The sequence below is a fragment of the Syngnathus floridae genome, chromosome 2, assembly GCF_059516105.1.
Source record: "Syngnathus floridae isolate MCC-2025c chromosome 2, RoL_Sflo_1.0, whole genome shotgun sequence".
Taxonomy (NCBI): domain Eukaryota; kingdom Metazoa; phylum Chordata; class Actinopteri; order Syngnathiformes; family Syngnathidae; genus Syngnathus; species Syngnathus floridae.
In genome coordinates this window covers 18,195,953-18,207,421 of record NC_142414.1, presented here as the reverse complement: position 1 = coordinate 18,207,421, position 11,469 = coordinate 18,195,953, and the positions used below count along the sequence as shown (strand labels likewise).

The 11,469-nt window shown below is 42.2% G+C and overlaps 4 protein-coding genes across 6 annotated transcripts; 1 reads left to right on the top strand and 3 right to left on the bottom strand.

Annotated features, from left to right (window-relative positions):
• Window positions 1-16: 16 nt before the first annotated feature.
• ubxn10 (UBX domain protein 10) lies at window positions 17-1,070 on the bottom strand. The gene has a single exon (XM_088368942.1). It carries the CDS (start codon window positions 893-895, stop codon window positions 389-391), a length of 507 nt encoding a protein of 168 aa, XP_088225068.1. The 5' UTR covers window positions 896-1,070; the 3' UTR covers window positions 17-388.
• A 312-nt stretch (window positions 1,071-1,382) lies between these two features.
• cptp (ceramide-1-phosphate transfer protein) lies at window positions 1,383-3,652 on the bottom strand. Of its 2 annotated transcripts, none has more exons than XM_088368940.1 (3): window positions 3,572-3,652; window positions 2,819-2,985; window positions 1,383-2,457 (listed from the first exon to the last, which is right to left on the bottom strand). In XM_088368940.1, the coding sequence occupies exons 2-3, from the start codon at window positions 2,950-2,952 to the stop codon at window positions 1,935-1,937; spliced, it is 657 nt and encodes a 218-aa protein (XP_088225066.1). In that variant the 5' UTR covers window positions 2,953-2,985; window positions 3,572-3,652; the 3' UTR covers window positions 1,383-1,934. The 2 variants fall into 2 exon arrangements, with proteins under 2 accessions (XP_088225066.1, XP_088225067.1); XM_088368941.1 differs by having other exon boundaries at window positions 2,819-3,024; window positions 3,572-3,603.
• A 206-nt stretch (window positions 3,653-3,858) lies between these two features.
• ints11 (integrator complex subunit 11) lies at window positions 3,859-8,719 on the top strand. The gene is made up of 17 exons (XM_088369532.1): window positions 3,859-4,051; window positions 4,309-4,406; window positions 4,730-4,803; window positions 4,874-5,102; window positions 5,189-5,287; window positions 5,513-5,547; window positions 5,694-5,832; window positions 5,907-5,971; window positions 6,061-6,250; window positions 6,312-6,395; window positions 6,470-6,559; window positions 6,644-6,806; window positions 6,890-7,000; window positions 7,169-7,230; window positions 7,438-7,580; window positions 7,708-7,837; window positions 8,075-8,719. Exons 1-17 carry the CDS (start codon window positions 4,024-4,026, stop codon window positions 8,135-8,137), a joined length of 1,803 nt encoding a protein of 600 aa, XP_088225658.1. The 5' UTR covers window positions 3,859-4,023; the 3' UTR covers window positions 8,138-8,719.
• LOC148402357 (uracil nucleotide/cysteinyl leukotriene receptor) lies at window positions 8,660-10,885 on the bottom strand. 2 transcript variants are annotated; one of them, XM_088369534.1, is made up of 2 exons: window positions 10,712-10,885; window positions 8,660-10,269 (listed from the first exon to the last, which is right to left on the bottom strand). In XM_088369534.1, exon 2 carries the CDS (start codon window positions 10,256-10,258, stop codon window positions 9,293-9,295), a length of 966 nt encoding a protein of 321 aa, XP_088225660.1. In that variant the 5' UTR covers window positions 10,259-10,269; window positions 10,712-10,885; the 3' UTR covers window positions 8,660-9,292. The 2 variants fall into 2 exon arrangements, with proteins under 2 accessions (XP_088225660.1, XP_088225659.1); XM_088369533.1 differs by having other exon boundaries at window positions 8,663-10,272.
• Between the last annotated feature and the right edge of the window lie 584 nt (window positions 10,886-11,469).

Below are 11,469 nucleotides of genomic sequence, written 5' to 3'. Positions count from 1 at the left end.
ACTATGCTCACAAGAGTCACTTTCACACCACCTTCCCAGCAAATGGGCCGTGGAGATTTATTTTTGGCATTAATACACCTCTGAAGTCACAGTAAACTTGAACTGTCATCATGCAACACGTCAGTATGACTTACAAGAGGAGTTGCAATTGCGTCCCCAAAGATTAGAATATCATGAATATGTCCAGTTCAAAGTTCATATTCAGAGGTTCACTATACAATGGCTTAACTGCTGTATTAAAGTGTCAAGGCAACAATGGCACAGTGTGAAATCTGACCAATCACTGTTGCATATGTTTTACATCTCTAAAAAGTCAAAGAATCTAAATACTAATGCTCAATAAAATGAGCACATAAATCAGGCTCTTTTTATTCCTGCTCCTGTCCACTTAGAGTGGTGTGATGCACAGTAGTGATCTGTCGTGGATGCCACACTGAACCAGAGTCAAGTCCAAGTCTGTGAAGCTCCTGCGTGGCACATCCATGGTTGCTATGGAAACCTCTCCGTACCGGGTCCCGAACCTGGCCTCTGCGCAGTCTCTCACAGTCCGCAATGGATCTGCGGGGTCAAAGTGCCTCTCGAACCTGCCGCCGCACGGCGCCCTGATAGCCAGCAGCAAAGTGCCGATCCCGTCGGGCTCACGGCCGCAACCACGTGATCCTCCCCCATCTGAGGACGATCGGCTCGCATTTCCTGAGCGTGCCTTCGCGATGGCGGGGAGGACCTTGTACTTGTTGAGATCAGGAAAGTCCGGCGCGTTCAAGTTGCCGAGAAAATTGGCAGGCTCGCGTCGGGAGCGGAAGTCCCTGGTTGTACTACCGGACCCCGGTTGCCCACGGACGGCACCCATGTCACGACTTGCCCCACTTTTAGACTTTGACCTCGTTAAATCCATCCAGTTAAGTTCAGTGGTGCTGTTTGTTTCTCTGCTTCTGTTGTCAAAGTGTTAACCTGCGCAATCATCCATGTTAGCACGAAGGATTCTAGCCCAAGCTTTCTTTCAACTTTCGACTGGAAGCGCTTTTAGTTCGAGTGTCACTGTTGTTGCTATAGCAGCCCGGTTGTCGGGACAACCATTAGCTTTACAGCCTCTGCTGTGCATATCATGTAACTGCACCCAAAAAAAAAAAAAAACTCAATGTTTGGCTTGTGACGAATGAAAATCAAGGGATAATTATCCAACCAAATATGAATGTTCAATTGTTAGAGTGGTGCATAACGTAAATATAAAAAATATAGCCCTTGGTAATTTTCTGTATTTAAAAAAACACAGCTATTTTGTCTAACATGCACTTCAATTATATTTTATCATGATTATAACCACTGTCAAACATTGAGGGGATATGCATTGGTAAAAAAAAATAGACAGTGATAACTGACTATTAAGAGACATACTGTAGGCATTTTTTTTTATTGGATGGAATGATTCAAAATAGTACAGTGATTTAAATAATCTAACATGATGAGAATTCATGCCGTTCATTTTTCAAAAGGTTTTATAATTACAGCTACCACATAAAACATGACATACACTTGGCCAAACTTGCCTTTTACATTCAATGGTTGATGCAGAAACGTACTTACATTAAATGTACTTGATGTGTCTGCAATCAATATTTGTAAATGTGTTTGTGTATGTTAAACAACTTTTATTGTTAAATCTTCCAGTATATTTCGCTAAACCAGCATATTAGATATATAAACAATCCCCAGTTGTGCATTACGTTTTCACATGTCAAGTTGAAAACATTTGCAGTTATTGTAAACATGAGTAGCTTTTAGCTTGGATGACGAAAAAAAGGCTTCCCTTTTCCACCAGACATGATCGTAATTGCTGTGACAAAATGATTACACAAAAAATAAAAATGGTGTTCCACCATGCAGCTATTGCACAATCTCCAGCAACAGTCACCATTAGTCATGCTAACATGTTTCTATGGCAAGTTGAGCAGGTTGTTCTTCGCATAAAGTTCCTCTGTGATACGATACACTTCGGAAATGAGAGGCACGGCTTCCCCCAAGACGGCCGCCACTTTCTCCGGGGGGCCCACGTTCATCACCTCAAAGAAGGCGGGGCGCCCTGGTAGCATGCAGAAGGCCACACCTGCCGCCTTGCGCACCACCCACGGGTGGTAATGCGCCAGGGACTCATTGTAGGCTTCGGCGCACATAACGGACGTCTTGCTGTCTTCGGTGCTGATCCTCAGCCGCTCCAGGAAGAGTTCCAGCCACCTGAGCGCACGATGCAGCCTCAGGAGAGTACGAGTGCCTGATTCGGGATGACTGCCTCGCTTGTCGATGTCCACCAGTCCGTTGTCCAGCTCGTATCGTACCATGGACTGCACGGTCGCGTAGTGAGAGTTTGTATCTCCTTTGAGCAAATTCACCAAGATCTGGATCTTATTGGTGGCATCCTTAGAAATGAATCCAAAGACGGACCCCAAGCAGTTCAAAAACCTGGCAAAGGTAAACATTAACAAGTTGTGTTTTCAAATATGTCTGTGCAGACCACATTGCAATATGTAGTGGTTGGCATTTTTTTCAGACCATAGTTATCATATCCCATTGTCAGGTCATAATGACTGTTTTAATGAATAAAAACATTTTTAAGAAGAGACACCTTCTCTTGAACATGGAGAAGACTAACATTTTAATTTAAGCTCCCAATGCTCATAGTACAATATTCCATTGGCAACACATGAAAAAGGTGGTGCTGAGAATACCTGCAGTGTGAAAATAAACTTGAATTTGAAAGGTTACTCATGACCAAAAAAACAATGCTGGAAAAAAATTTAAAAAAACATTAAAATGTACTTACTTTATAAGACCTCGCCAGCCAGACACGTAGTTTTCTAGAATGACAGCTTTGTCTTCAGACAAACACACCTTGAAAGTGCTCAGGACCTCTTCAAAGCAGAATTTCGGATCATCTAACGTCACAGAATCAGCCATTGTGGGAGGCTGTCTCGTCCAGGGTTTGCCAAACTTTATTGAGACAAGACACCCATTAAAAGTGGGGAAATCCTATGGTAATCCAACAAACAAAATTGTCACTACAAGTACAAATAAGCATTTCATCTTTATATTCTCACTAATTGATGTGAGAAATCTGGGCCTGTGGAAGTGACACAAACTTGATATACTCACAGGGTTACATGAGTTTTATAAAGATAGCAACAGGTTTATTGTTATTTTTGTCATCTAATGGTAGAGGCACTACTTGAAGCACACAGAAAATTGGAATTTTCAGACAAATTACGTGAAATTAACTTGTATTTAATTGATCGCTCACGAGGCACCACTGTGACGAGTCGCGCACACAATTGATCGCTCCACAGAACCAAGACACAGAATATCAAGTGCGTCTACCAGTCAAAAACAATGCAATAATAAGGGCTGGCAGCAGTAGGCCGGAGAATTCTACGTAAACAAAATTCCACTCATATCCACCTGATCACCTGTGCAATACGTTACTGACGCTACATCAAGAGTTATCTATCATATATGAACATGATATATTGTGGAAATGCATTCGTATATTACATCACGACACAATGAAGTAAAACATTACCTGCCAATCCGATTTGAACCTTATTTCCGGGACGAACACTAAGAGTGTTTGTAATACACCGGAAATGTGATGTTTTCGAAACAAAAGTGTACCACTCAAAGGAGAACGGAACATGGAAGACATATTTTGTGAATTCTAAACATGTATTAAGTTTTTTTAGACTCATCCTTACTTCCTCCAGTCCTTTAATTGTCGTATTCTGTGCAGTCATTGCAACATTTAAACGTGACTTCCAGCAATCTATAACATGCTTTGTTTTGAAATCAAGGCCGGAATCTGAAACTGTTTTCACGTTTTTGGCTGGCTTGACCCCACAATAGCGAAATCCGCACAGTTGCGCACTTTTACAGTATTTAAGACAATAAACAATTCACATTGAATGACGATGTGTCCATAATCATACTTTCGGACCGCTTCTGTAATATTCTGTAATAAATTAAACGGGCGATAAAATGCCGGAAATAAAAGTAACACCGCTGGGTGAGTTCACTTGCTAGCTAGCGTCAGCACAGGCTACGTCAAAGTTACGAATATATAAATTCAACATAACAATTATGTATTATTTTTAATACAAATAAGGCTGAGCTTTGTCTTTTATTGTATTCTCAATTATTTGGACGTTTGACATATGGAAGTGCAGGAGAGGTTTTTAGCCGGAATGCTAACAAGTCAAAATCAATCTTATGTTTTGCATTTGATTTTGTTGTGACGTCCTCCTGGTATTTTGTTTATTCAAGGTGCTGGACAGGATGTTGGACGCAGCTGCATCATCGTCTCCATCGGAGGCAAAAACATCATGCTGGACTGCGGCATGCACATGGGATACAATGACGATGTGAGATTACTTTGCCCAAAACAGGGGCATCTCCTTTCATTTAGATCGCATATACTCTTCATGCAATACATGATAAACATGGTACCGCTAAAATCATTCGTTATTGTGTGTGTTCTACAGACAACAAAATGCAATAAACCACATCTTGTAGTCCTCTCATTCCTAAAACATGAAAGTTAAGGACTTGCCTAGTCACTAATCTATCACAACAAGTAAATTATAACAAGTAAAATTGTCCTTTGTGGACTGCTTTTGGTGTTTACTTACTCATTGAGATTTTTTGGGATATACTTTGTCGAAAATAAATCTTGTTGTCGTTCCAGAGACGCTTCCCAGACTTCTCGTACATCATTCAGAATGGGCGCTTGACAGACTATTTGGATTGTGTGATCATCAGGTTGGTTTCGACAGCTCAAATACCTTCACAACTCGTAGACAGCCTGTCCAGAACTTTCTGCTCTTGTCAGCCATTTCCACTTGGACCACTGTGGCGCTCTGCCCTACATGAGCGAGATGGTGGGATATGACGGGCCCATCTACATGACGCATCCCACCAAGGCCATCTGCCCTATCCTGCTCGAAGACTTCCGCAAGATCACTGTGGACAAAAAGGGAGAGACCAACTTCTTTACCTCGCAAATGATCAAGGATTGCATGAAGAAAGTCATCCCACTCAACCTGCACCAGACTGTCCAGGTGGGCTCTTAATGTCAGACCAATTAGAACCATGACGTGTCATCTTTTCTTTTAATTGAAGTGTGTGTCTGTGCATGTTTGTGCAGGTGGATGACGAACTGGAGATCAAGGCATACTACGCCGGCCATGTTCTCGGCGCTGCCATGGTGCACATCAAAGTGGGCTCAGAGTCAGTGGTCTACACTGTGAGTGTGAATTTTTTTAATAAGCTGTATAATAGCTTACATTCATATTGTAACATATTTCACAGATCTTAAATATGTTTTTGCACTTGTGCTGCATTTTTGACGTTGAAGTTAAGATTGAATGTTTTATTGGTTTTATAGCATCAAAAGAATTTGAAATCCTGGCTTGAAAGCCTAATTTGAAGCATCCGCTCGACATAACCGCCACTGTCTTGTCTCATTTAGGGTGACTACAACATGACACCAGACAGACATTTGGGGTATTTTTTTTTAAATTGTCACACATTCATACAAATGAGTTAACCTCTTAGTATTACAACTTTGAACCAACAATTTGTAAACCCACTGCGGGTGGTTTGAGACAACTTAGTGTTGACTCCTCCGCTGTTGCCTTACGCGTTTACAGTGCAGCTTGGATCGACAAGTGCCGTCCAGACCTTCTCATCTCCGAGTCAACATATGCCACCACCATACGAGACTCAAAGAGATGCAGAGAGAGAGACTTTCTGAAGAAAGTGCACGAATCCATCGAACGAGGCGGAAAAGTATTGCTTAACCCTCACATGGAGGTTTTGTCATTCTTCACAAGCTTTTACAGACCCGTTATTATTTTGTCCAGGTTCTTATCCCAGTGTTTGCCCTTGGAAGAGCCCAAGAACTCTGCATCCTTTTGGAAACATTTTGGTAAATTGTACTAAGAGAAGAAGTACTTCTGGGAAGGAGGAGGGCACAGATCATTTTCTGTTCATATGTTAATTAGCTGTCTTTGACAGGGAGAGAATGAACTTGAAGGCTCCTATCTACTTCTCCACGGGGCTGACCGAGAAAGCCAATCATTATTACAAGCTGTTCATCACCTGGACCAACCAGAAGATCAGGAAAACATTTGTGCAGAGGAACATGTTTGAATTCAAGCACATCAAACCCTTTGATCGCTCATACGCTGACAACCCGGGACCAATGGTGAGTTGTTGTTTTTTTTTAAGTGCTGTCTGCTTTACGAAAACAATGAACGTCTCGATAGGTGGTATTTGCAACACCAGGAATGCTACACGCTGGACAGTCGTTGCAGATCTTCAAGAAATGGGCCGGCAATGAGAAGAACATGGTGAGTGTCTTTCAAGAAAGGAAAAAAAAAATTAAGTGAAGCAACAGTTGATGGACAAAAAAATCATCTCACAGGTCATCATGCCAGGTTACTGCGTACAAGGAACAATCGGACACAAGATCCTGAATGGACAGAGGAAACTGGAGATGGAGGGCAGAGCGACGGTAAGGTTGCTTTTACTGTAATTTGATTTCTGTGGTCCAAATCAGTCCATGGCACATGCAAACACCACACTGTGATGCTCTTAGTTGGACGTCAAGCTGCAGGTGGAGTACATGTCCTTCAGCGCCCACGCCGACGCCAAGGGCATCATGCAGCTCATCCGTATGGCCGAACCTCGCAACATGCTGCTCGTGCACGGTGAAGCGGTCAAGATGGCGTTCCTCAAGGGCAAGATTGAGCAGGAGTTCAGTGAGTGGATGGATATTGAAGGCTTCACATGTTTGCTAGCCTTCGGTCCTCACGTGAGACGTGCGTTATCTCTCGTCCCGCAGGTATCGACTGCTACATGCCTGCAAACGGCGAGACAACTACAGTGACTACAAATCCCAAAGTTCCCATTGATATGTCTCTCAACCTTCTCAAGAGAGAAATGGCACTCGGAGGTAAGTCGTACTTTATTAACCAAAGATTTGTGCCGGAAAGCTTAAAAAAACTATCCAAGTGGAATACTGCGATGTGTTGCTGGAAGTTGCATGTGTGCACATTTACTGAATACGTCACCGTTTTTAGAATAAATTGTGTATTTGTAACTACTCGTATCTACATTTCAGGGCCTTTACCCGATCCCAAAAAACCTCGCATCATGCACGGAACCCTCATCATGAAAGATAATGTAAGTTTGAAGAGAGACCACTCGCAACACTATCACTTACACAAAATCCTAAAACCCAACATAAGCCATATATTGTGCTTGTGGAAAGATAAAGCCAGAGACATGTTCATTGTTTATTATTGTTTGTTCTATTCAGTGGTGTAAAAATGTCATTATGATGTGAAAGTGGTCCTTTGTGTGAAAATGTAATCTTTTGACCGGACGCAGAGTCTCAAGCTGGTATCCTCGGAACAAGCCCTGAAAGAGCTTGGACTCAACGAACATCAGCTGCGATTCACGTGTCGCGTGCAGCTCCATGACCCGCACAGTGACCCTGACACGCTTCGAAAAATATACACGCACCTCAAGAGGTTAGGTCCTCCAATTCTTTACTCCAACTGGTCCGGGCTGCTCTAAGCCAAAATGCCTGAGACGATTTGTGTGTAAGTCTAACCGCGAGCACCACATTATTATTATTTTTTTTTCCCCTCGCTGCAGTGTCTTGAAGGGGTACACCATCCAACACCTTCCCGATGGCACCGTCATGGTGGAGTCCATCGTCATCAAAGTGTCATCTTCATCAGAGGACGCTAATACGAAGGTCATCCTGCTTTCCTGGAGTTATCAGGTAAAGTGCCTGGAAAGTGGCAATACTGACAAAAAGCAGCACGGCTTTGACAGTAACGCCTTTCACATTGGCCATTTAAGCCGCTCTTTTGCGGAATTTTTCACCGGCTCACTGCCCTTAGTGTAAAATAGGCAATACACATTCTGAATTTAAAATGACAGCAATTTAGTGGTTTGATAAAATCCTTGACCATCTCGTTGCTGTGCTTTTTCTAACTTTGAATTTCTTTTCCATTAGGATGAAGACCTTGGGAGCTTCCTTTCAACTCTGCTGAAAAAAGGGCTCCCATCTGGACTTTGAGGAAAGGCTAATAACAAGTATGGCTTTTGTTTTGTTGTCTTTAAAAAGAAAAAAATGGTACAGCACAAAGTTAAAAGTTAAGTCGTGTACAGATAATGATGTAATTTGACAACTTTTCAAAACTTAAACCTAACTTTACTTTGCTCGCTGTAGAATTGCTCAGATACTTTTTCAGTGTTTTGTGCAATTTTCTGTTTGTAGGCGGAATGTATCCCCTTCAATTACTTTGTATATGTTCATTTTTGAGAGATGGCAACTGCCCGATTTCATTATGTTTATTTATACACATGAATCCAAAACTGAATCACTTGTTGGTAAGTAATTAACAAGCTTTTTTTAAGCACAGTGCCTCAGTCACACTGACAAATCGCAACCCTCTTTGCACCGAATTCAACCGTCGTTTTTTTACTTACCTGTGTTGTACTTACTGCATACCTGTATCAACTTGTTTATTGCTTCTTTTTATGTAAAGTACACTGCAATAAAATGTATTATTGCAGTGGCACTTTTTAATAATGTACACAAATGAGGTCAAATGCGTTTTTGCTATACAGAGTAAAAAAAATAAACTTTTTTAATGACTTTTTCTTGTGTACGATTCCAGAATAAACATTCGTGGTGTTTTGGACCACCAACAGGAAGTGAGAAGTCTGTAGGTGGACATGTGTTACATTATGAACAACATTACAGTAGTCATATATATGCATATACCACATCTTTTCTAACCAAATTAAAAATGAAATGTACATACATGTTAACACAGAATGCAGAAGTGCTGTGTGCATAGCGAAAGAGGCTAGATATATAGCATGTCGACCTCAATAAACTTTATACAGTATAGTCTATGTACAGATATTTATGAAGACTGAGCAGCCAGTCTATGTAACATTTTGAACTAATGGTATTGGATTGTGGTGCCCCACCTTGGTCCTATCGCTTTGTTTTTGTAGAGTAGCTACTACACGTTGAACTCTTAAGGAGAGCCACGAGTAAAGACGTCTGCGCCCCAGACCGGAAACGTGCCAATTCAAACAACTTTACTCGTCATAAATTAGTCATTCTCCTCATCTAAAAATAGAAAAGTAAAATCATTTTCATATTACTCATGTTTTTTTGACTTGAAGGAAAGTAATGTGGTGATGAGCGTGGGAGCCGCTACTGACCATCTGTGATGGAGTAAACACCTCGACGCCTCCGGACTCTAAACCAAGTCCTCTTCAGGCCCTCGCATGTGAAATGGCTTGTGGTAACATAGTAGAGCAGAGGGTCCAGGCATGTGTTGAGAGTGACCAGGGCCATGGTGACCCGCCTGGCGTTGTAGATGGCGTTGGCTAGGGAGCACTTATGGATGACCCCCATGCGGCGAAGCAGGTGCAGCAAGTACACCATGTGATAGGGCAAGAAGCAAATCAACATGATGGCCAGGATGGTGTAGATGACCCTCAAGGCTCTCCGGGCCGTCTTTGTGTGGAACCTGGAAATGCGCCTAGCGGCCAGCGGGTAGCACACTAGGATGATGGCGGAGGGCAGCAGGGAGCAGAAGATGAGGCTCAAGATGCTGTAGGGCAACAGACGGGAGCTCCACTCATGGGCAGCAAAGTTCTCAAAGCAGCTGTGATGCTCTGATTTGGTACCGTTTGTCTTCAGAGGTCCCATGAGGATGAAGACCATGACAGCCACTCCTGCGACCACCCAGAGGGCGGCGCTGATGAGCAGCGAGTACACAGGCCTCCTCAGCTTCAAGTAAGCGTGTACATGTACAGTGGCCATGTAGCGGTCCACGCAGATGCACGTCATGAAGCAAATACTGGTGTAGATGTTAGCGTAGAAAAGGATTCCCGTGATTCGGCATGCCACGTCGCCAAACACCCAGTCATTCCCATTGAGGTGGTAATGGAGTCGGAAGGGAAGCGTACACAGGATGACGACATCTGCCAAGGCCAGGTTGCTCATATACACGCTGAAGGCCGTGCGGGGGTTGACCCTGAAGGTGAACACGTAGATGGCAGCCAGGTTTCCCGGGAGACCAAACACCAGAGCGAAGATGTAGACGGCTGGGAACAAGTAGACCTGATACTCTGCTGGAGGGCCTTGACATTCTGCTGCTGTTTGGTTGCTCATTGCTGATTGACCTGCTAAAAGAGCAAATTACCATAAAACAAACGGGCTTGTTGAGTTTGTCAGGCTTTCCAGATGGATGTGGAAATTTATGTAATTTAATAATGATTCATAGAAGATAAAAAGTTGTTTTAAAAACAGTACAACACTGAATCATAATGTTGAAATTATGCTCATTTTTGTTAAGAAATTCCAGATTACTCGTGATTTAAATCAAGATTTGGAACAAGATTATAATCCATTAATCTGAATATTTTCCAAAGGTATTTACAGTACATCACCCCCAAAAAATGGGGAAAAATCTGAAAAATCATTATTGATAACTTGTAACTTGCTCTGAACTAAACACGTTCGACACTCCTGTGCTAAATTATCATTTAAAAAAAATGTGTTCTGTAGAATCTGAATTCACACATCAATACATAATATCAAAAGCATTTTGAAGATAAATGTTACCTGTTGTTCTTCAATTCTTCACTTGCAGCCAAGCTACAATCAAAAACGCACTTTGATGCTCTCCAACTGTGTCACTGAACTTTTCTGATGTCTTTTCCTGTTTCATTGTGCTGTAGGCGTGCGTACCTGACAAGGACAGGAAATGGGGGGCTTTGCAAACTTGAGAGAAGCCATCTGTTCTTGTGGTACATTGTTTGGGTTCTTCTTCTGCACTACTTTTTATTCCATTCAACTTCTGAAATAAAACACCCACATAGGCATGCGTCCCTGTTTCCTTCACAGTCAAAACTGTGGTGAGGACGGAAATAGCCTCAATGGTGTTAGCAAGGGTGGAAATGTCACATCTCCCAACTCCCACGTTCCACTCTTTTTTGTCACATTGACTTTTAGCTTTTATGTTACTCATTAAAAAAAAGAAGCTACATCTTTATTTAATAGGGACTCGTTCAGTGTCTTTAAGGCAGGGGTGCTTAAAACATTTCCTCAAATGGTCACAAAAAACAAATCAAAGGATGCAAGGGCCACTTTGGCATTGACTGATCTTATATGTTAACACTTGTTAAAGGTGAAAAAAGATAACAGTTTGGGATTTTTCATTCATTTGGAGTGGTTCGTAACCTGGGCCGCGCTGGGATAGATCCGCCCCTCCCCTGAGCAATCATGTCATGGGTAGACATGGAAACCATTTCAACACCCAATAGGGTTGCAGTCTGTGTCTTTTTTTTTTTTTTAAGATATGCTTTGTACCAATAGAAGAC